Raw genomic sequence first — 24358 nt, 5'->3', positions numbered from 1 at the left:
ACTTAAAAGTATGTAAATACACATATGTTAAAAGCTAGCTCTTCAGACATAAAGATCAGAGGATTGGAGTTCTCGAGTTTTGCTTGTCGTTTTTTGGTTTTTATTTTTTTGCCCAGGTATTTGTGGGAAGGAATGCCACTCTCCTATCTTCCCTTTTGCCCTTTGCCGTTGGTACGTTGAAACGTACACACGGTCTCCACAATTTACTAGTGGACGCTGAAGCCCATTTACCTCCGCGAACCTCCCGCACACCAAGCAGTCACCTGGCTTTTCTGGAGGCCGGCAGGTGTGAGCAGGTGGGCTGCGGGCAGCGAGTTAAGAGAGAACCTGCAGGAAGAGCCTTAGCAGCCCGGGATGCCAAGTACAGATTCCGGGACGCTTACCAGCGTAGCTAAAGCGTTTACAATTTAACCTCAACTGCAGTGGCTCCCCACGCATCCACGTGTGGAGCCCTGATGCCTGGCGCGGTGCTAGGCATACAGCAAATAGCCAATCCAGATCTTTAAACAGAGGGAGCGCTTTACCATAAATTCCACCAGGCTATTAGAAAGAAACGGCTAGAGTGGGCAGGGAATATGAAGCTCTATCAAGGCTAGTCGGTGCCAGCAGAAAACCCTACTGCCCATCAGTGCTCCCCCCACCCCACCCCCGCGCAGTCCTGTGTTGAAGCTAATACTGGGTGGCTGCGTGTGGGTTGTGGTGCTGCGGTGCAGAACCGGCCGGGGACGGCCGTGGGGACTCCCTCATCCTAGGTGAGAACACTGGACGTGACTCCACGCCGTGGCCAGCCGCGCACAGCTTCTCGCGTGGTTAATGTCTCTTATCTCCTGGTTCCGTTTCTGCCTCCCCCCCGACCTCCTCCTTCTCCTCCGGAACTGCTTCGGCATCTTGAAGCTGTTGGTACTCGGACACCAAATCCTGGATATTACTCTCGGCTTCGGCAAACTCATCGATGTCCATGCCCTCGCCTGTGTACCAGTGCACGAAGGCCTTCCTCTTGAACATGGCCGAGAAGTGCTCAGAAATCCTGCTGAAGAGCTCCTGGATGGCCGTGCTGTTGCCGATGAAGGTGGCCGCCATGCTCAGCCCCCGGGGCGGGATGTCGCACACGGCCACCTTGACGTTGTTGGGAATCCACTCCACGAAGCAGCCGCTGCTCCTGGTCTGCACGGCGAGCAGCTGCGCGTCCACCTCCTTGGTGGACATCCTCCCCCGGAAGATGCAGGCCACGGTCAGGTAGCGGCCGCGGCGGGGGTCGCAGGCGGCCATGGTGTTGCGGGCGTCGAACATCTGCTGGGTGAGCTCGGCCACTGAGAGCGCGCGGTACTGCTGGCTGCCCTGGGCCGTGAGCGGCGCGAAGCCGGGCATGAAGAAGTGCAGGCGCGGGAAGGGCACCATGTTCACGGCCAGCTTGCGCAGGTCGGCGTTGAGCTGGCCCGGGAAGCGCAGCGACGTGGTGACGCCACTCATGGTCAGGGACACCAGGTGGTTGAGGTCGCCGTAGGTGGGCGTGGCCAGCCGGAGGGTGCGGAAGCAGATGTCGTAGAGGGCCTCGTTGTCGATGCAGAAGCAGGCGTCCGAGTTCTGCAGGAGTTGGTGCACGGACAGCACGGCGTTGTAGGGCTCCACCACCGTGTCCGACACCTTGGGCGAGGGCATCACGCTGAAGGAGTGGAGGATGCGGTCGGGGTACTCCTCGCGGATCTTGCCCAGGAGCAGCGTGCCCATCCCCGAGCCCGTGCCCCCGCCCAGCGAGTGCACGAGCTGGAAGCCCTGCAGGCAGTCGCAGCCCTCGGCCTCGGCGCGCACCGCGTCCAGCACGCTCTCCACCAGCTCGGCCCCCTCCGTGTAGTGGCCCTTGGCCCAGTTGTTGCCGGCCCCAGAGTTACCTGCGGCACAAGGGACTCGGTTAGCCCGCTGGGGTCGGGGGAAGGGTGTCGGCAGCAACACACCAGGAGGCGCTCCTCTCTTCCCGCTGGAACCTTCCAGGAAAACCTACCGTGGACAAAGCTGTCCGGCTGGAAGAGGGCCCCCAGTCGGCTGGATCGGATGCTGTCCATGGTCCCAGGTTCCAGGTCCACCAAGACTGCTCGGGGCACGTATTTCTTACCTGCGTGGAAAAATAGGAAGAAGTCAGCCAACTGCTGTTTTTCTAAAGGTTAATGTTTCATCAGAGTAGAACCTTGTGACATGGGTCCAGAAGAAAAAAGCCCTCCTAGAAGGTGTCTTTGATAGAAGGACTGGAAATCATATCTTGGACTGCAACAGCAATCACACAAATCTGTAGGATGCTGCAGAAATAACTTCTTCCATCGTTGTCCGTTTTGTTTGTTGTCTTGCCAGTGACAGGGATTTTGTTCCTATTGGAAATGCTTCTACTTTTTATTTAAAAACCAGAAAGGGAGAATTCCCCAGTGACCCAGTGGTTAGGACTACCATGCTCTCCCTGCCGAGGGCACGCGTTCAATCCCTGGTCGGGGGACTAAGATCCCACAAGCCGTGCAGCACAGCTGAAATAAAATTTTTTAAAAATTAAAAAATAAATTAATTCATTAAATAAAATAAAACCCAGAAAGGCAGCTCGGGGCCTAAACTGCTTGTGTTGAGAGTTTGCCCCCCTCCAGTGACCAGAGACCAGTGACCCTCCAGTGGCCAGTCCTGCCCTCAGTCACTCGGGACATCCCCCAGCTGGCGTTCTGGTCTCATGGGGCCTCCTCTCTCTGCCGTGTCCACTGGGGCCCCCGTGACGGGGGCCGACAGTGAGGTCCTACCGTGGGCCTCGTTGTAGTACACGTTGACCCTTTCCAGCTGCAGAGCGCTGTCCCCGCGGTAGCTTCCGGCCCAGTCGATCCCATGCTCCTCGCCAATCACCTCCCAGAACTGAAAGCAGAAGGAGGGGAGGTCAGTGTCCAGAGGGACCCGAACAAGCACCAGGTCGGCGACAGCACATTGAGCAGAAAGACAGGAAGTGAGGGCTCCTGGGCCTGCTTCCCTCCCCAACATGATCTTGGGGGCCCTTTTCCTAACTGCCCACCCCATGGCGTAATGTACTCTTTACCTTTACCTCTGCGCACCATGAAGTGAAGATTGAGTTTTATGTCAACCTGAACTGCTTCAATAAAATGTCAACACATAAAATATGACATTGGATTTTGTTCCTATTAAATTCAGGCCCTTGTGTACATTAATACTGTTCTTTTAGAATTTCACATCAGAAGTGTATCTCTAGTTTGGCCTTACAGTGCTTCCAGGTAGTAAAGTATAGATCCCAGCACGTGAAAATAAACTGAATTCTTATCTGATTTCACAATAATATCTCATTTCACTTTGCGGATTTATTTTCATGCAGTTTTTCCCAAAAGCCCATCACTAAGACACCTGTGCACACTTTTAAACTGTGTGCATTTGGGTGATCAGGTATGCACTCGATTCAAAATTATGCATAGCTCTTCTCTTGTAACTATCTGAAACATACTACACTTTCAGTCACATCACAGTATTTATTAATATAGTAGGTGCCAAGCTCTTTATATGGAATGGAAACAGTTACTGAGATAACCCCTCTTCATTACGCTGAAGGAGCACATAGTAAAGTGCAATGAAAATACATTCATTTAATGTTAAAATCCCCAAGGGTGTTTTCCCAACCACATCTTGTAAAGGATGGCTCTGATGTGGCCTTGGTCTTATGAACAAGATTACTTTATAGTAAATTATCAGCACTCTTCAGGGTGTGGGAAAAGAAAGAAATTTAAGTTCTGTCACACCACAAATTAAATGTGTCTTAAAGTTCTTACGGCGCCAAATAATAAGTAGTTGCTGGGACTCTAACCACTAGACAACACAGTTCTGGATTCAGAGCTGAGACCCTGTCTAGACCCTCCACTCCCTCCTGGGGTCCTTTCTCCATCTTATCTTCCAACTTCAGGCAGTTGGGGCCCATGCCTCCCACTTCTCCGTGTGTCTTCGTTTTAAACGTCTTATCACTCGGCAAGGAAGGATGACTCCTTTGCAAGCGGTCATCTTCTTTGCCCCAGGTTTTAAACACCTGTATTAAAAGACTTTCATTTTTTCATAGCTGCACTAGTTCCAATAGCCAAAAGTTGGAAACAATCCACGTATCCATTGACAGATGACTGGATAAACAGAATGCAGTCTCTCTATAGGATGGACTATTATTCAGCCTTAAAAAGGAAGGAAATTCTGACACAGGCTACAACAGGGATGGACACTGAGGACACTATGCTGAGTGAAATAAGCCACTCACAAAAGGACAACTACTGTTATATGAGCCACCAAGAGCTGTCAAATTCATAGAGACAGAAAGTAGAAAAGCGGTTGCCAGGGGCAGGGGGAGGGGAAATGGGGAGTTAGTGTTTCATGGTACCAACTTTCAGTTTTGCAAGAAGAAAAGCATTTTGGAGATTGGAGGCACGACAGTGTGAATATACTTAACATTACTGAGCTGTACACTTAAACGTGGTTACGATGGTAACTTTTATACCATTTTATCACATTTAAATTTTTTTAAGTTTTAATGCAATTAAATTTTTAATGTGATTCGTACTAGTAAAAGTAATTTCAAAATAGCAAATAGACAGTTGTTGTATAGTAGAACTGATCATCTTAAAATTAGGGTTGGAGACCTTGGGCTCTGGAATCTGTTTTTTAGCATTGGCCAACAGTACCAGGTATTTTTTAGAAAAATTTAAGGGGGAAGGAGAAAAACTTTTATATTCCAGAGGATATATTTTAATTATTTCTGCTGCTGGACCCAAAAAACTTCTAGGTTTACCTCTTTCATTTTCTGTTGCATTCGAAATAAAATAGTAGTTGATCTTTTTTAACTTTATAACATAAACATGGGAGGGAGGGAAAGATATCTTAGTATAACACGGTGTAAAAATTTTCCCAAGAAACTTTGGAAAACTGTTTTGAGACAAATTCCTGGTTTTAGATACGAAAAGTTCACTGCTAAGGTGATCAAAGTAAAAATGGTTGACAGGTGTATTATACACATGTAACTGTCAACAAAATTAACATGAATTAAATTAACCCTTTAAGTCTTTACTATTTCCTGGGTCTCTTGAACTATAGGTGTCGTTTAATAAGTCAGATACCCGGCAAGCGCCTCCATCTGCTGGGCTCCTGGTCCGCCCTGCTAACTTAGGGGATTTTCTGAGTTGGCTGCACTGTGGACCATGGAAAGGCCAGCACTAGTCATCGAACTTTCCTTACCTTGGCTCCGATCTGGTTGCCGCACTGGCCGATCTGAATGTGTACGATCTCACGCATCCTTGCTTTGTGCCCAGGGGCAAGATCTTCACAGGGTCCCCAGTCTCTGGGAGAGCCGCCCGTCACCGCTGTGAGCCCCACACAGCTCTGGTCATCGCAGCGATGGGACCAGCTGACCAGGCTACCTCCCAGTGTGACCCGAGGGTGTGTCCAGCCCAGAGGCCCAGCCCCAGCCCAACCCCTATCATCCTTGTGGAGGGGGAGGTTTTTCCTCTCCCAACACGGAATATCGCCTGGTCACTTCCTAGAGTTCAAGACCACAGGCTGCCGTTGTTCAAGGTGCGTGGAAGTCTGGCACCAGGCCTAGGCCTTCCATGGTGGACTCTGAGCACCAGCGCTGGCTCCGGGCCCCAAGTTGGTGAGGCTCCTAGATTACTGGGTGACCAGGACCACCTCCAGAGAACTTTCCCATCCAAGCCAGTTGTATTATTAGAAATCCTGTTGTCTAAACGCATCGCTTGACAGATGAGGCCACGAATCCCAGAGCATGAAGTGGCTTCACTACAGGCATACATACAACCACTAAGACGTCTCCCCACCCTCCCTCAAGAACCTGCCATGGCTCCCTCGCCTGCAGCCGAGCTTCGTCTGAAAGCCACTGGTGGCGCTGAGGTGACCGTCAGGGGAACACGGGTGGACAGTTTTTATGTTGTATACTTGGATGTTAGTAGAAAAAAATAACTAGTATGTGTAGTAGTAAAATGATAATAAGAGAAAGTTTGCTTCTTGAAGTTGTGGCCAAATTTGTCTGGGTGACATGGATTCTTGGGAGTTTGGGAAACCCCAGTCAAGACGTAGAATCTAAACTCCCTGGCTTGGGACTTCCCTGGCATTTCAGTGGTTAAGACTCCACACTTCCAAAGCAGAGGATGTGGGTCTGATCACTGGTGGGGGAACCAAGATCCCACATGCCGCGAGGGGTGGCCAAAAAAGTAAAAAAAACAAAACAAAACAAAAAACTTCTAAAAAATAAATAAAATAGACTCCCCTGCTTGCCATCAAAGCCTTTGCTAACCTGGCCCCAAGCTTCCTTCCCAGCACAGCCTCCAAACTCTGGTCCTGAGAAAGCCTGTATGGTGAGGGCTCTGGAAGACGCCTCCCTGGACGCTGGGCCGTCGGGTTCTCAGCCCACGACTGCTCTCGCCCAGCCCAGTGTTCACACTGGCGTTCACTAGCCTCTCCCTGACATGCCAAGGCCACTCTTCATGCAGAGGCTGCAGCTGCTCTGTCGAGCCTTCTGCCCAGACCAGGGCCTGGCTGCCCCCTCACCCCCCCAGCTCTGTGCTTTGTTGCCCCTTTGCTCTTGTCACGGGGGGCGGGCTCACTGTTTGCTGTTGGGTCCTTTACCAGACGACGAAGTCCCCTAGACCCAAACGGACTCCCAGCCACACAGGAGGTGCTCAGCCCAGCGCTCCCAGCAAACCATGCCCACCAGCAGCCCCCGGCCCATCACCTCTCACCCCGCACGCCCCAGCCTGACTGTCAACTCCTAAACCCCGTGCCTTTCTAGAGGCCTCTGGGGGCCCACGACGTGAGGTCAGTGACATGGGCAGGGAAGTTACTGCCAAAGGACTTTCTGGGGAAGACAGCCTCTAGTACTCCCAGGGGTTCAACCGCAGAGCAAAGACCTGAGCTGAACACTGGGAAGGAAACCCACAGGCGGGGAAGAAGGACTTTGTCCCCTGGAGTCAGCAGCAGGACCTCTCCTGTCCGTTGTCTGGTGACCTCACCGGCCACGTGCTGACCAAGAGCCCCGTGTGACTCTGGGTCAGGTCCTGGACCAGAGGAGGAGTTGCTGTAAGGGACATGACTGGGACAATTGTGGACATTTGAATACAGACTGTGTAGATTGGATAATAACAGTGTAGCCACGTTAGAATCTCTGAACTCCATCTTAGCCCAGGGGCTATGCAAATGCAAGTCCTTGTTTTCAGGAGATATTGCCAGGTATTCAAGGTCACCGTGCAACTTTCTGTGAAACAGCTGGGCAACAATAACAACGTGATACATGGAGAGAGAGGTTAAGCAAACGTGGGGAGATGTTAACACCGGGTGAATCTTTCCAAACTTAGAACAAGGTGAGGACTCTGGCAACATTTCTTAGTTTGGAAATTTCTTTCTACTCAAAGCTGAATGACCGCATGATCCACACCTGCTTCTGGTCCAACTTGGCCGCTCCCCAAGGTAAAGAGACGAGGAGACTGCGTAAATCCAAGAGAAAGAAATCTACATGTGCTTAGCAGTATTTTTCACAAATTAAAAAATATGCAGGGCTTCCCTGGTGGTGCAGTGGTTGATAGTCCGCCTGCCGACGCAGGGGACACGGGTTCGTGCCCCGGTCCGGGAGGATCCCACATGCCGCGGAGTGGCTGGGCCCATGAGCCATGGCCGCTGAGCCTGCGCGCCTGGAGCCTGTGCTCCGCAATGGGAGAGGCCACAACAGTGAGAGGCCCGTGTACCGCAAAAAAAAAAAAAAAAAAAAAAATGCAGAGGGGAGGAATAAGTTCGGAGGTTAGGGTTAACAGATACACACTACTATATATAAAATAGATAAGCAACAAGGACCTCCTGTAGAGCACAGGGAACCATACTCAATATTTCATAATAACCTATGAGGGAAAAGAATCTGAAAAAGAAAAGTATATATATATACACTATATATATATATATATATATATATATATATAGTATATATGTGTAGTGCTGTACACCTGAAACTAACACAATATTGTAAATCAACTATACTTTAATTAAAATATATACATATACATACACAGAATGAACCTTTCGGTTTCCAAGGAAGTCACCCCACTCTCCCTACCCCGGTGCCTTCGCCCCTTCCTCTTCCCTCTGTGTCCCCACCTGACCAGCCCGCCCTCCCCTGCCCAGCAGACTCCGAGGCTGGAGCAGGAGCTCAGACCCTGGGGGGTCAGGGACACCCCCCCTTTTGGTGGCCCCAGAGCTTTAGTGGCAGTTTCCACATTCGGTCGTGTTTGCTCATTACTTATACCCCTGCCTTATCTCCTCACCAGCGTGGGAGCTGCTGTGTCATTTCACCTTTTGAGTCCCCGAAGTGCCTGATACATAACAGGGCCTCAGTCAGTGTTTGCTGAGGGCAGACCAACAGCTGGGCGAGTTTGAGCGGCCCTGCTCAGAAGGGCGAGTTTTCTTAGCGCCAAGAACGTATTTATTCTCGAGTGTGCCCTAATGGGTGGGGCTCGGTGCCGAGGGCTCTTTCCTCCGTCCCGTAAGAGGTGGTCCAGGCTGAAAGCGTAAACTGTTCCAAAGAACAAGGATGTCAGGATCGAACGTGGAGTCAGCACACGAGCTATTTTGGGACACTGCAGGACACGGTGGGGGGCAGAGCTGCTGGGAGGGCCCAGGGGCTGGCCTGAGGGACACCCTTGATCTGCATGTGTTCCCTGCATGCCAGAGGAGCAGGGTGCAGTGGGCTGGGCACGCCAGCCTCCACCCTGGAGCACACCTCTCTTGGTCACCTCAGTTTGCCAGGTTTCCAGATGAGCGCTTAAAAGGTTTTTCTGTTAATGGGGCAGCTGGCAAAAAGGCGGAAGAAGAGGAACCCTGTTTGCTTTGATTCCGGCGCGGCCAGCACTGTTTACTCAGCCTGGGCGGCATGTGCTGAGCTTGGGATGCTGCCAGGGGCGGGGGTTGGGGGTAGGGGGCGGATGCCAGGCAGGGAGGCTGCGGCTCAGCAGGGCCCACCTCTCCCCAGACCTGAGCTGTCTCAGCTGGAAAGCGGGGTGACGGTCCCGAGGCCCAGGTCTGCGTTGAGGACTGAGCAGCCCTCAACACCCCGGGCAGGCAGTGTTTTCCAAGTCAGCGTCCCAGGATGGAAGGTGGCGACGCAGCTGACTGCGTAGACGCACCAGCGCCCTGGGTACTGAGCACCTGCTATGTATCTGGCCTAAGCTAGCTGTGGGTACACAGAGCTCTCCATCTGGACTTAACACGTCCGGGTAGCACAGAGTGGCCGGACACGCAGCACGTCTGACCCCAGCCTGTCTCTGCTCCTCTGTCCTTATTCATGAAGATACCTGCTCCCTGGGGAACGTGCGCCCCTCTGGCTGCCAGGTTAGCGAGAGCCAGTGAGGAGGAGAAGACACAGTGCCTTTTTCAGTCCCCGAGAAGTGGCCGCTTCCCGCCACACAGGTGAACATGTGACAGTTCACACGGGGGGAGACCCAAGGTCTGCTCTCCTGTCAGGCTGAAGGTGACCCCTTGCCCTGAAGCACGGCACGTGATTAAAAGTGGCCATCTGTGAGGAATGACAAAATCATCTTCTCCCCTGAGAAGGGCTGTGACAAAGGCAGGTGACGGTGACAGACCCTGAGCGGAGCTTCAGCGGGGCAGAGGGCAGGAGCGAAACTGCCCTGTGCACCGGGGGTGACCCTGCTCGCCCAAGGACACTGAAATGATTAAGTACCAGCGGCCAGCCCTTCGTCCCGAGGAGCAGTCCTCAAGAAGATGGGTGGCAGCAAGCCCCTTCCTGGATGACACTCGGGTCTATTATGGGAACAGGACCAAGACGATAAGGAAAACCTAGTGTCATCCAGAAACGCCACATCGGCTGCTGCCAGACTTCCCCCGGAGATGACCCCAGTGGTCGGATGGGGCTCCCCCAGCCCTGCATTCGGCAAATGAATGATTAGGAGAAAAACAAAGTTCCCAGAGAATTCATTGATTTCATCCGCCCCTGATCTTCCACTTCTTAGGGCATCATACTTCCTTGCATAACTTAGAGAAGATTGGTGAATTACAGTGTTTGCTTGTGATTCAGAGGTAGAAATTTTTCCAAATGTCTTAGCAAGAACATGACATCTGAGGAGCCATTAGGAGTGACTCAGCCGGGTGTGGGCAGCTCATCAGATGAACTGAGTTCCACTTGCTTGTACTCTGCGTCGTCGTGCGTTCTCCTACTGTAAAAGCAAGTTCGGGGAGGATGAATAAGTGACTGCAAGAAGAAAGGCACTAACTAAAAACTAGTCGCTGTTTCTCACTGAGCCAGGCTGCCCAGGTCCACGGAGGAGTCTGAGACCTTCTCCCCGTCGGGTGGTCCACGCCGACGGCTCCCCATCCCTCCCCAGCTTCCAAGCCCAGGGTGGGAACAAGGTGCCATCTCTCTGGGTACATTGAGAATCAGCATCCTGGGCTGTGGCATCTCTGACTTGCAGGAGGAAACACACGCACAGAAACACATACACACACACACACACACTTCCCGTGAGTTGCCGTGATTCTAAGGGTGTATGGAGACGTTAACCTTCTCGGTTGTATCTCTCCCGTCTCCCATGGTGTGCAGCTCCAGATTCACAATGCTCAGTGGCAGAAAGACAGAGAAGCATAACATGTGAAATCAAACACGAATATATACTTCTTCCAGCCCCGTGTTTGTCCAAGAAATCTCCATTTTGTCTGTCTCAGAAATCCACTCGTTTATCCAACAAATATCGGCTGAGTCCTCTTTGGGGGCTCGAGGGACCTCGGCGAAGTAGGAAATCCCCTCCAGGAATGAGACACACCTGCCGAGTTCCCTCTCTCTGGCCGCTACCAAGTTCTCTGCCACCCATCTCTCTTGATACCTCTGGGCAAGGAGATGGTTCCTCTCCATCTGGTAGAAGAGACTAAGGCTTGGAGACGGACCCGACGGCTCAAGTCCCAGGATGACGCGGCAGAACCAGAGGTGGGTCGCAGGTCTGCGGATCTCTACATCTAGGGATGATTCCAGGTGTCAAGAGGCGGACCGGCCAGACAGCCTCCAGCTGGGCCTTCCTCCTCACCTCTGGCCCGTAACTGGGTCCTGCCAGCCCTGCTGCCCAGACAGACGTGCCCGTGCTCGCCATCTCTCAGCAGAATCCCCAACCTATCACCGCCAGCTCTCCTGTCCACGACCGCAACGGCCTCTACCTGACCTTCCATCCGTCCTCCCAGAGCGAGCTCACAGAACACAAAAGGTCGCGCCCACTGCTCTCCAGGGAAACCAGCGGCCACCAGGGTAACACCGCCGCTCTTACCACAGCTGATATGTTGTTCAGATTGATAGGAAAAGCCCACGGTCGGAAGCGGGGTGGGGAACCAAAGGAGGCCGAGAGGGAGGGAGGGTCGGGGAGGGCTGGGTGAGAACCGGTGCATGACGAGGAGCCCTGCACCTCGAGGGCAGCGGCCTTCGGGCAGCGGGCAGCACGGTCTTCGATCCCAGAGCACACCGGCAGCTGAGAGGTGCGTTTACAGCCCGGGGACCTTGCCCTGCCGCCCTCTTCTCCAGCCACCTCTGTTGCCACTTGGTCGCACCCACCATGGGTGCTGTCCTTCCAAGGCCTTTGCACACACTCTCCCTTCTGCTTGAAAGGTCCAGCACTTTCCATGGCTACGTCCTCAGCAGTCAATCCCAACTCACTGGGTGGCTAAGAGGACGGCCCAGAGCAGACTCCCGAGGCCCTGTCTCTGCCAGGCCCGTTCGCTCTGTATCCAGCATGTTCTTCTTCGAGCCTCTTTCTGTTTCCACGTGGCCCCTTACCAGAATATTCGCCCTGGGCAGGCGGGGACTGACCCTCCTGTGCCCCCAGGTCTGGGTCAGTGGCGTGGCGCATCCTAGGTGCTCAGCAATGTTTGCCGACTGTCCTTTAGAGCGCCAGCAGACTGGACCGGGTGAAAGGCCCAGGCCGCTCTGCAAGGGCTCCTGGGCCAGCACCCCGATGGGCAGTGGCCGGCGTGTTCTGAGGTGATACTCAGGGATGGACCCCCAGGAGCCGAGTTCCCTCCCAAGTGAGCCTGTGCGGCCAGCAGAGGGTGTGGTGGTGATGGCATTTGGGGACCACGAACTTGACCCACATTCGCTGCAGAGGGTCAGCATGAGCGTCTGACCCAGTGGCCGCGTGGATGGAGACGAGCCTGCAGCTGGCGAGGGGACCACGGTGCCCCGCGAGCCAGACTTGCCTTCTGTCACCGCCAGCGTCTTTCATGACAGATGCGGTATCCAGGATGTGGCTCAACTCAGGAATGTGGAACCATAGGAAATGTCTGCAGCCTGCCGGGTGCGGGCAGGCAACACGGCACGAAGGAAGGAGAGGAGAGGACTTCGAGGCAATTCCACGGTAAACAAAAACCCACCTTTGTTCTTCTGCTGCAGGTTGGGAGACTGGGCCGGCCCTGGCCTACCTGTAAAGTGTCTGATTTCTTTACTGGGACGAGGGGACAAGTCAAAAATAAAAATAAGTTTTAGAAGCAAATAGGCTTTTGCGTCGTGGCCTTGGATCACATGTTCGCCAGGAGACCTTACGGGGTGTTAAAAAAGAAAAAAGGGACTAGACTCAAACCCACCCACCGTGAGCCTTGGGCTGAGTACCGGTCTCTCAACCTCTCTGGAGCCTGTCTTCCCACCTATAAAATAGGTGACAGCATCTGATTCCCACCTCACAGGGTTGTGCCGAGGATCAAATGAGATAAGACTTTCCCAGATGGGAGAGCCTTCTAGACTGTCATCTGTATCTGCCTGTAGACACAGCCCAGGGGGCGGGAGTGCAGGGATGACTCAGTTCCATGCGGGCTCCCGGCGGGGCTCCCAGGGAGAGGCCTTTGTCCTGGTTTCAGGGAAGGGTCTGAGTCTCAAGTATGCGTTAGATGTGCTCCACATGGGGACACACAGGGGAGGATGGCCTGAGGGGAGCCTCCTCTGTTCCAGGCAGATAAAACAGTCATGATCCGCAAAATGCCCTCACAAGCATGCAGAGCAGTGTCAGGAGGGGACCACGCAACCCGCGCTCAGGTGCACCTGCTTCGGGGAGAGACAGGCGGCCAGTCCAGCAGGTTCTCCTCTCCCTCCATCCCAGCGGCCTTTGAATTTCACCTGTGCGCCTTCAGAGACCTCCTAGGGCCAAATGCCCTTGGCTAACAGAGGCGGTCAGGGCCGTGGCCCCCTCCCTCAACAGAACACAGCTCTAAGGGACCCAGTGCGGTTTCAGTGACCCCTAAGGTGATGTGGCTAGCTCACCCCTCAGAGCCGTGGGCCAGGTGGACGTGCATCGGCGGACCACAGCCAAGTTCAGAGGGGAAGGAAGGGTCCAGGGGCTTGGCTCCGCATGTCGGACCCGTCACAGGTGCTGAAGAAGCAGAGTGGGTCACAGGAGAACTCAGTTACTTCTTCTTGCCTTGAAAGTTGTGGTTTCAAATGGCTGGCCTGCCTCCCCCTCCTCCTGCCCGATTTCCCTGTCACTCTCTGAGTTTGAGTTGCTTCTAGGGTAGGAAAACCCTGGCGTATCACCACCTGTCAACGCTGGATGTCCTATTCGTTTCCAGCCTGAAAATGTCACCGTCCCTCCCTTTAACCTGCATTCTGCAGGGCTGAATGCTCCCTGACCCCCAAGCCCCACTCTGACCCTTACTGCAGGCCCTGGCCTACGGAAGCTGAGTCACCTGGCAGGCCCAGCTCTGCAATCTGAGGCTCAAAACGAAAACAGGGCGCCTTGGGCAACCCGGCATCACACCAAGTGCTCCGGGCCCTGTTGACGGCAGGGGTCACAAGCCCACGACGCCGGCCCTGCCTGTTATAACACTGACGCGCGTGGACCTCCTTGGAGAATCCCAGGGCACCTTCAGAACATCCATGTCTCCCAAGACGGCAGGTACCGCAGAGCTTGTAACCCGGCGCATCATTTTCACCCAACATCAGGGATGCAGCCCCAGACCTCACAGCAGTCATCAGAGGCTGGGCCTAGGGACCGTCTGTGTCCCATGTTATAAAACTTGTGGTTGGACTTTGCACCTCTTGGGCCCTGACCGCTTATGGGGACTTGGGGGTCCCCAAAATATTTGTCACCCTGCAATATTGGGACCATTCTGGTCATTCTTCAGCAACTAGGAGGTTTTAGCTTGTTCTTTGGAGGAGACCAAACACCCACCTCTTAGGAAGACCCCACCTGGATGACGGATGTCACGGGGGTCACGGGGACGACCATGCCGGCTTGTTTCCTCACGTGGATGAAGGACAGATCGGCTGACTCACCTTGGCCACGGAGGAAAGGGGCAGGAAGGGGAAGTCCCGGCCGGCAGCTCCCTTCCCACACCCGCTACACCCGAGGGAAGGGAAAGGCTTTGGCGCCGGGGCCAGGACACCTGTTCGGGCAAATCAGCCTCTGCAGATGTGGTTTCTGTGCCCCCATCCCCACTGCTCAAACCTGGATGTTTTCTCACGGGATCGGCGTGGAGGGTGGGCAGCCCCATCCCACCTCCTAACCAGGAACTGACTCACACCAAGGGTTCAGAGGAGCCCACTTTCCAGGAAGATAAAAGACACCTCAACACATAGACCTCAACTGGTAGAGGCCGTGTCTATACGTTGCCTCAGCGATAGCGTCTCAGGAGCAGGGACTAAGCCCTGCTGGGATTCCGTGGGTGCCCCAGGGCTTCCAAGGGTGGTCACAGAAATGGCTGGAAGTCCATGGGGCAGACACCGTGGTTTCTGATTGCGGGTTTGGTGCCGGCAGAGGGAAAGGGAGGGTGGGCGTGTGGGGATGCCCGTGTAGTCCAGGGAAGAGCAGGGTCCCCGCATCTGAGGACCCTGTAGCCAAGGCTGTGGGCCCTAGAGCAAAAAGCCTGGACCCTCTTCTCCCAGGACCGGGGAGGCCATTCTGTGGTCAGCTCAGGTGACCGCCACTCAGGAGGAGCAGGGGGAGGGGAAATTCTTGAGTTACGAAACCAAGGCCCCCAGGGTCCCACTTCCGCTTTTGTTTCTCTGTTTGAAGATGAAGCGCTTTGTTAGCAGAAACCTCCACCAGCAGCTTTGGAAGTTGGAATGTAGAATTAATGATTCAGGCCCAAGTGAAACTTTCTTCGAGGGGCATTTTCTGGAAGGATCCTGTCTTCCTTCACTATGTAGGGAAAATGTCTCTCCAAAAAGGGCCTGGGCCTTCGGGAAGTGGCCTTCAGAAAGCTAGACCAGGGCACAGTCCTGCGGGGAGACCCCCTGCCCATCCCCGGAGGCCGGGGCCCACGTGGGGTGCGGGGAGAGGGGCACCTCTCCGGGGCCAAGGGTCCCAAGGGTCCCAAGAATCCAGGGCTGGGGATGCCCGAGAGTGAATGAGGTCTGACGGATGGGAGGCTCGTGGCTGGTGGCCGGGTAGGGTCTTGGGTCAGCTGAGGCCTGGCGCGTGACCCGAGTCCTGGCGGCGGGCCGTGCGGGGCGGGGCCGGGTCACCGGGGGCAGCCGCGCGCCCCGCCCCGGGGGAGTGTCCCGCCCGCGCGCAGCCACCTTAAGGGCCGGGCGGGGCGGCCGGGGCGGCCGGGGCGGAGGCTGGTGGAGGAGCTATCGGCGCGGGATCCGAGTTAGGACCCGAGTCGGGATTCGAGTCGGGGTCCGATCGCACCGGCGAGGGAGCCATGGCGTCGTCCGGGCCGGCGCAGCTGGTGCTGCTGCTGCTCGTGCTGCCGGCGAGCGCGGCGCGGGCCGGCCTCCACTTCCGCCCGGGCCGCGGCTGCTACCGGCCCCTGCGGGGGGACCAGCTCACCCAGCTGGGGCGCAGGTCGGGGCGGCTGGGGGAGGGGGCTGCCCATCTCCCGGGGCTTTGCGCCCTCTCCCGCCTGGGGGACCCTGCCGCCTCCTTGGGGTGCCAGGAACCAGGACGCCCAGCCTCCCTTGACCTCTGAGGGTCAGGGCCAGCCCCGTTGCTTTGGGGGCGCGCTCTTTCACATTTGCGGGGTTGGACGAGGCGCACCGGTGCAGGAGGCAGGCCAGCCTCGCCGCCCTGGCATTTGGAGCATGGCTGGCGGAGCGGTCTGGTTCCTGCACTGCGGGGGGCGCGTGTGTGCCCTGCCCACTTCAGATTCTGAGCGGGCTGGGGCGTCTCCTGGCTGAGATGGCCCGCTCCCTCTCGCTCGCAGCTTGGGGAGGGGAGAGGGCGCTGGGGAAGGTGCCTGCGCGCCCGACCCCCGGGGCCCCAGTGCTGATTCCAGTGGTGGTGGTCTGTTCCCAGGACATACCCCCGGCCTCACGAGTACCTGTCCCTATCGGATCTGCCCAAGAGCTGGGACTGGCGCAACGTGAATGGGGTCAACTACGCCAGTGTCACCAGGAACCAGCACATCCCCCAGTACTGTGGCTCCTGCTGGGCCCACGGCAGCACCAGTGCCATGGCGGGTAGGTTGGGGACTGCGGCCCTTCTTCACTGTGGGCCAGGGGGGCCCGTCCGGCTGCCTTCGTTGTCAGTACCGGCAGCTGCAGCCCAGGGTCCCGGGGGCCTGCAGTTCTGTGCCAGGACTCAGCCTGGCATGGGGCGGTGTCTGCGTCAGGCCTAGGGGAGCGGACCCGGGGCCTGTGGATGCCCAGCAGTCACAGGACTGGAGACCTGTGACAGACGGCTCCCAGGAGCCTCCTTATCTGTCCCGAAGCTTGTGACCTGGGCTCTTGGGGATCAAACCACAAACTCACCGAACCCCCTGCTGGTGTTTGGGTATGCGGAAGTGAAGCTGCTTTTCAGCGTAGTTAATATTTGAAATGAATGCCTGCCCTGGGTTCGGAACATTGAGCAAGGCTGGCCGTTTTCTCATCTGGGCCTTAGCCGCCTGGCTGCAGCGAGGGCGGGAAACCTCGAGGCCGGGGTTGGGGGGCGGGGGGGATCCGAAGTCAGCGCCGCTCTAGAAGGCTGCTGGGCCTGCCTTGGTAGGGGAGGGAGGGGGACTTCACACCAGCCTGGCTCTTCATTCATCTCGGAGTTCCGGAATCCTTCGAACTCCTGCCCTGTGGCATTGTGTTAAGCCAATGTGTGGCTACCGCCCTTGGCCTAGCTCGATGTCTCATCCCATTTAAGCCTCCTGGCTGCCCTGTGATTGCTCCCACTTTGCAGATGAGGAAACAGGCTCTGGCAGGGAGGTCAGGAGACTAGGCCTTTGTGGGAGTGACAGCCGGGAGCAGAACCCGGGCCGTCTTTCGGATGAGGAGTAGGGGTGGCGTCTGGACCCCAGGGCCAGCCGGCTGTACTGGGGGCATCTGGCAGGGTCTCGTGGTGGCCCTGCCCCGTCTCTCCTGGGGGCTGGGCTGTACTTCCGACCCTTACAGGAAGGAGGAGGGTGGGGGTGGGTAGGCCGAGCCCCTTTTTATTTTATTTTATTAAAAAAATTTGTTTTGGCTGCACCCCGCGGCTTGCAGGATCTTAGTTCCCCAACCAGGGGTTGAACCCCGGCCCACAGCAGTGAACACGCCGAGTCCTAACCACTGGGCCACCAGGGAACTCCCTGAGCCCCATTTTAAGGTGTAGGAGCTCTTCTGGGCAGCGGGGGAGGCCCCTGACCGGGATGGAGATGGACAGGGTCCCTGGAGAATGCGGAGCGAGGCTTAACCACTGGAGCCGCTGGGAGACTTCAGGGCCCCGCAGGCAGGCGGGCAGGCAGGCAGGGTGTGGGCGGGCCTCGAGCCAGAGGCTCTGGGCAAAGGCCTGGCAGGAATGGCGCACTCCCTGGCCTGGAGGAACTGAGTGGGCCTTTGTGGCAGGGGCCTAAGGGTGGGTGGGGGAAGCTGAGAAGGTCACCAGGGGCCCCACCCCCAGGGGAGGGGCCAGGCAGAAGCCCGAGGGATCTTAGGGTGGGAGTCACATGCCAAGATTTGCATCTGTAGAGGAGTGCGGGGGGCCTGGAGGGGATGGCCTGTCCCTGTTCAGCGGTCAGCCCTCCACTTGCTGGAGTGGAGTCTCCTGGGCAGATGACTGCTTCTCCCCTCTTGCTCTCCAACCCCTAACGGCCTCCCTAGCAGCAGGCATCCTCTTCCTCTTTCGCTGAGAAAACAGAAGCCCCCAGAAGGGGACTTCCACGGTGCCCGGCCCAGCCGCCACCTACTGCAGCTGGTCATAGCCCGCCTTCCCTCCTGTCCCCGGCCGTCCAGCGTCTGAGCCCCTGGACAAGGCCATCCCTGCCGATGCTCAGACCTGGCCATCTCTGAACCCCACCCCGTCCCCAGCCGCCACCCCACTTCTGGGCTCCCGGAGGGGCCTGCAGTCAGTCCCCACCTTCTCCCTGCCAACCCGACCCCCTCCCGTCGTCTGCCAGCTCCTCGCCGAGGTCACCGGCTCGGGGCCGCCAGGGGCAGGTCTGGTGGTTGCCCCTGGGCCTCACCCTGCCCGGTTGTGCTCGATCAGACCCTCCCCGAAATGTTTTCCTCGCCTTTAGCCACAGGCCCCCCCGCCCCGGTCTCTGCCTCACTGGCCCCTCCTTCATCCGCCCGCTTAACTTCTGGACATTGGGCTCCCCGGGACCCTGCACCTGGACTCGGCCTTCACGCCCACCCGCGGGACACCTCAAACCTCACGTGCTCCTCTTTTCTGCCACCACCCTCACCCCCAAACCGGTTCTTCCCCGGCCTCCCTGATCGCTCCAGGAGAATGCCATTCCTGCCTCACTCAGGCCCAGGCCCAGAGGCAGCCGGCCTCCTGCTTTTCACCCGCAGAACATCGGGCCGCAGGGCTGGACTCTACCTTCCCAGCACCGCGGCGGAGCTGCCCGCCCGCCCGCCCGGTCCGCCTGCTGCTCCCCTGGTGGAGCAGCTCAGACCCAGGCCGGGTCCCTTTTCTGTTCCGCTTGAAACCCTCCAAGGTTTCAGGCAGATAGAACAAAACCCTGGCTTGCCCGCAGAGCCTGTGTAAGCTGGCTCCCCGTTCCGTGTTGGGACCCAGTCTGGACGCCAAGAGCTGAAGAACGGGGCGGGTCCCCTCAGGTGGGAGGGGTTATTGGGTGAAGCGGTGTCAGCTGCAGGGTCAGCAAGGCCGGGGAGGAGGCTTGAGCGCCCAGGGCGGGCGCGGCGGGAGGCTGCTGAGGAGCTTGGGGAGACCAGCTTGGCTGGAGGGCGGGGCTCACCCGCACAGGGGGGTCCGCAGAGGGCTGTCCGCGGAAGAGCACTGGGCGGTGCGTCCAGGGGCGCTGGGGGAAGGGCCGGGGCACGTGCTGGTGACCGGCCGTGGGTTCCACAAGCCCGGGGCTGGTCACAGGGCCGGATGTACAGCCCTGTGGGCCCAAGGGCCTAGGAGGTGACCCCAGGGGTGTAGGGGACCCGGGGCTGCAGGAGGGAAGGAAGGGGGCGCCTGGAGGGGCTGCTGGTGGGCGGAGGGCCCGGCCGCTGGCTCGCCGTCATCAGGGAAGGAACAGGCGCAGCTGCGGTGAGTTCTGAGCTGGAGGTGGGAACTCGGGATGCGGCCACGAGGTGGGCGGCTGCGGAACGGTTGAAAACAAGATGGCGGGCCCTTGGTGGGGTTGGCTGCGGGGCCCCGCAGGATGCTGTCTGTGCAGGGAAGGGGGGCAAGGAGCGGGGGGCCGTGGCTGCCCTCAGCCGTCCCCAGCCGTCCCCAGCTGCCCCGTGGGGTGTGTGGGCCCAGGCGCGTGGGGAATGAGAGTGGGGTCGCCGACCGGCCCCTAGTCTGGCTCCCCAGTGCCCTCGGGGATCTACCAGCCTTCAGGCAGGACACGCCCGGCCCTGCCCAGAGGGCACTTGTAGTGGGGGGAGGGTGGGCATCGGTGCCAGGAAGGGCCCGGGAGGCCTCTCTGGAGAGCAGGGACCCCAGGGAGGAGGGGAGGGCCCTCCAGAGAGGGATGCGTGGCCCCCGGAGCGGCAGGCAGTGGGGTGGGCGCTGACCAGCATGGGTGCTGCCCCCGCAGACCGGATCAACATCAAGAGAAAGGGAGCGTGGCCCTCCATCCTGCTGTCCGTGCAGCACGTGATCGACTGCGGCAACGCCGGCTCCTGCGAGGGAGGCAACGACCTGCCGGTGTGGGAGTACGCCCACTGGCACGGCATCCCCGACGAGACCTGTAACAACTACCAGGCCAAGGACCAAGGTAGGGCCTGCTCATCCCCCAGACGCGCGCGCGCACTCACACTCACACTCACACTCTGCCCTCTTCCCAGCGCACGTGTGGCCCGGAACCCAGACCGACACACTTCTCAGGGCCTGTGGCCGGGGCCCTGGGGGAGGGCGGGACGGAGCTGGGAGCGCCCTGCCGCCGTGTGTCTCCTGGGGTGGGGGGACGGGAAGGGTGGGGCCTGGCATCCTTGGTGGGAAGACCAACAAAAAAGGACTTGGGGTGGGGGTCTCCAGCCTGCGTGTCCTGCGGCCAGGCCGGGCCCTGGTGTTTGGGTTTTGACGTGTTGGCATTTTGGTGGTTTCATGGCCCTTTGTAAGGGGAACGCTCATCAAGGGAAGAGTGTTTTTCAGGAGCCGGGTATGGCGAGCAGGCAGGAAGCAGGCGGGCCCGGCCTGGTTTGAGACCCTGGTCCCGGCCGCCTGCATCTGGGTGGATTTGGAGCCAAGGGCGCTGCACGGACCAGCGGATGCAAGCTGGCCTGGGGCCCTGGAGGCGGCACGGTCCTTTCAGGCTGCTCCCCTTGGAAACCCAAGGAAAGAAAAGTCCAAACCCTAACCCCACAGTGGGCAGTTTTAAGTCACCTGTCTGAGCTCCCTCGTAACCAGAGCAGAGAGCTGAGACCAACTCAAAAGGCCTTTTGAGACAGGAGCGGGGAGGACGGCGGTGTGGCGGGGGGAGCCCGGGGGGCTTTTCTGCCCCCGCTTCCATCTGTAAAATGTGTGCTCAGGCCCCTGTACCTTCTGAAGGCGCCATCCGACGCCCACAGGCTGCCCCCGCCTTGCCTCCCAGGCCGTATTGCCCAGCCAGGAAGCATCTTCCCAAACTGGTCCAGTGAGTTGTTGAAGTGATAGATGCAGCAGGGGTCAGAGAACCCAGGAGAGCTGTCCCGGATGAAGGGGAGAATGGAGGGCCCCCGAGGGCTCAGAATCGGGAACCAGGCGGTCCTTGGAGCCCGGATCCGCCCAGAACTGGTCTTGTCTGTCCTCGGCCAGGCCCCTCCTCCCACCTAGTACAACAGGGCCAGATGGAACTCATGGGCACCTGATTGTTTGCAATAAGTAGTCCTGGCTTTTTTGTTTTGGCTGTGTTGGGTCTTCGTTGCTGCACGCGGGCTTTCTCTAGTTGCAGCCAGCGGGGGCTGCTCTTTGTTGCGGTGCGCGGGCTTGTCATTGCGGTGGCTTCTCTTGTTACGGAGCACAGGCTCTAGGCGCGCGGGCTTCAGTAGTTGTGACACGCAGTCTCAGTAGTTGTGGCTCGTGGGCTCTAGAGCACAGGCTCAGTAGTTGTGGCGCACGGGCTTAGTTGCTCCGTGGCATGCGGGATCTTCCCCGACCAGGGACCGAACCCGTGTCCCCTGCATTGGCAGGCGGATTTTAACCGCTGCGCCACCAGGCAAGTTCCAGTAGTCCTGTCTTTGTATTAGCAAATGTGGCCACAGATCCACCTTTTTTCAGGCTGTCCTGGGCATTTGGTGTCCAAGGGACAAATTAAACCAACAGTTTAATCCTCAAGGAGTTTAACGTCTTGGGGGAGGAGTCTGGATAGATACAAAACTATAACAGAAATAGGTAACGTGAAAGCAGTAGAAAGTGGTGCCACGGGCCGAGGCAGGATGGACGAGGTGAGAAGTAATACTGTCTAGGGCCCAGGAAGGACGCAGGAGACGGTGTGGAGTCTTCCAGATCTAATAGCTGCACTGTTTTTTGAGGCCTAATTATTGATACCTCCTCAGACCGAAATAATAAGAAAATGCTTATTTTTTCCCCAAACGTGTCGGCCTATTCACTAGCCAACAATACAGTCTTATTAAAAGTGAATAATCTAATTACACTCTATTCTCAGCTGTAGAGTATTGTGCAAAGGCCTTTCTCCTGGCTTTAAAGGAAAAGTGGAGCTTTTGAGCACCTACTATGTGCTAATTAACGTTTCTATCCACTGAGGCCTGGGGAAAGGCTTTTTATAACTCCTGCCACTGAAGGAAGAGGGTGATTAAACACCCGAGGGCAAGAAGATTTCCATTATTAGCTGATGGATGGAGCGTTCAGTTAGAAAAGTGGAGATTGGGTCTGGGTGTGCTACTTTGTTCAGGGGTTAACGAGGAAATGGCTTCACGCTGACTTTCCGTGCTGTCCCCAGAGTGTGACAAGTTTAACCAGTGTGGAACGTGCACTGAATTCAGCGAGTGCCATGTCATCAAGAACTACACCCTCTGGAAAGTTGGCGACTACGGCTCCCTCTCCGGGAGGGAGAAGATGATGGCAGAAATCTATGCGAAGGGCCCCATCAGGTGAGGAGCTTTGAGACCCCTGCCTGCAGGGGGCGTGCACGCTTCCAGTAAAAGGGACCCGGGTGATTTTCACCCCTTTCCTTCTGGCCAACTTTACCCACAAGGCTGGAGACACAGCTGCCACGTGAGTTTTCTCAAAAGTAAAGCTCAGTAGCCCATGTGCCCCTCGTAGGATTATTGTGAGGGAAGGACACATCCATGGACAGCTCCCAGAGTGTAGCCAGTGCTCTGGGGCGGCTGGGGCGGCTTCGGTAGGGAGGACGCCAAGTGAGTAACAACAGAAGTTTGGGCAGAATCATCAGGTGTGCGTTATCTGAGCTGGATCCACGCGGCTCTTCCTAACGATGGTCAACTATGGCCACTGAAAGCGCTCATTCTTTCCCTGCTTGCTCTCAGCTGCGGTATAATGGCAACGGATAAGATGTCTAACTACACCGGTGGCATCTATGCTGAATACCACAACAGGGCCTACATAAACCACATAGTCTCCGTGGCCGGCTGGGGTGTCAGCCATGGGACGGAGTACTGGATCGTCCGGAATTCGTGGGGCGAACCATGGGTAAGACATTTCCACTGCGACTCCTGTCACTTGGATGGTTCTGGGGGTTTTGTAGCTGAGAACTGCGGCCCTGAGCAGAGGGGCTTCAGGCTCCAGACACGTGGGGTGAGGGCCTTCTGCGCCGCACGGGGGCTGTCCCCGTCCTGTGCGTCGCAGCACGTTTAGCAGCATCCCGGCCCCTACCCAGTAGATGCCGGATGCTCCTGCCCGCTCCCCAGCTGTGACAACCAAAAAACGCCTGCAGACATTGACAGATGTCTCCCGAGGGGGGTGGGGGCTGAGAAGTGCTGCTTTAGAAGTTGCCGTTTAGCTAGCTTCTATCCTTCTACAACCATCTCATTCTTTTTCTTGCCATACTTTCGGCTCTCCTAAGTAATACTGTGGAGTTTCTTCCAAAATACTTTTTGAGTTGAGTCAAAAACCCAGGGGAATTAAATTAACTGCCAGAATTTTCATTTCTAAGACCTAGTATTAACCATTAACAGCTGAAGACACAAACTCATTGTTATGAAATCAGGGAAGGTGATTTATGTCGAAGTGATGAAATGTCAGTTTTTTATTAAAACGACTATAAATGGGGATATTAATAGGTAGTCGAGTCATCTGGTCTAAAGAGTCGATCAACATTTTAGTTACATTAATTAGCTCTCGGCATAAGGGCCACGTACCCCTCGTGTTGAATATTAACCAAGTTAGATATTTCACGAAAGCTATTTCCGAACAGGGGCCCCAGGAAAGGGGAGGGGCCGCCGAGCGGGCGGCTGGGACGCGGCAGGACCCCCCCACCCCGAGCCTGAGGCTGAGTGAGGAGGGGAGTCAGTGCGCAGACAGGGTCTGAGCTGACGCGCGGTCCCACTCCTCACAGGGTGAGCGAGGCTGGATGCGCATAGTGACCAGCGCCTACCAAGGTGGCAAGGGTGCCGACTACAACCTTGCCATCGAGGAGAACTGCACATTTGGGGACCCCATCGTTTAAGGCAGACGTCTCCAGAGGAGCGGCTCTTGAAGAAACGATCGCATGAGCCGTAACCAGAGGGGATCCCACCTTCACGGGCCCTGGGGTGGTACTGCCGTGGTTTGAAGGAACTGGGGGTTGGCGGTCACATACGTGACGGCCGGTGACTGCCCTGGGCGCCGAGGAGGGACGGCCGCCGCGATGCCGCACGGGCTGAAAGCGTTCCTGGGGCGGGGGAGTCGCGGAGGGGACGACCCAGCACCCGCACAGGACGGCTTCCTGCCGGGAGGACGGCAGCGCACCATCTGCCTGGAGAAGCGTGATCCATCAGGTGGTGAATGATGTGACCTCCGTTTTCTTCAATAAATGATTTGACGACTGTGGTGTGATGTATTTAAGAGGTGGA

At 56.9% G+C, this 24358-nt stretch overlaps 2 protein-coding genes across 2 annotated transcripts; one reads left to right on the top strand and one right to left on the bottom strand.

Moving 5' to 3' along the window:
• Positions 1-810: 810 nt before the first annotated feature.
• On the bottom strand, positions 811-5295 carry TUBB1 (tubulin beta 1 class VI; the record flags this gene model as incomplete). The annotated part of the gene is made up of 4 exons (XM_079719234.1): positions 811-1889; positions 2000-2110; positions 2772-2880; positions 5239-5295. The coding sequence occupies 4 exons, from the start codon at positions 5293-5295 to the stop codon at positions 811-813; spliced, it is 1356 nt and encodes a 451-aa protein (XP_079575360.1).
• Positions 5296-15687: 10392 nt separating this feature from the next.
• CTSZ (cathepsin Z) lies at positions 15688-24331 on the top strand (the record flags this gene model as incomplete). Its single annotated transcript, XM_079718433.1, has 6 exons — positions 15688-15830; positions 16281-16444; positions 19945-20124; positions 22288-22438; positions 22835-22997; positions 23863-24331. 6 exons carry the CDS (start codon positions 15688-15690, stop codon positions 23971-23973), a joined length of 912 nt encoding a protein of 303 aa, XP_079574559.1. The 3' UTR covers positions 23974-24331.
• Positions 24332-24358: the final 27 nt, after the last annotated feature.

Source organism: Hyperoodon ampullatus, assembly GCF_949752795.1.
Source record: "Hyperoodon ampullatus genome assembly, chromosome: 14".
In the NCBI taxonomy this organism is placed as follows: domain Eukaryota; kingdom Metazoa; phylum Chordata; class Mammalia; order Artiodactyla; family Ziphiidae; genus Hyperoodon; species Hyperoodon ampullatus.
This window is presented reverse-complemented; position numbering and strand designations above follow the sequence as displayed.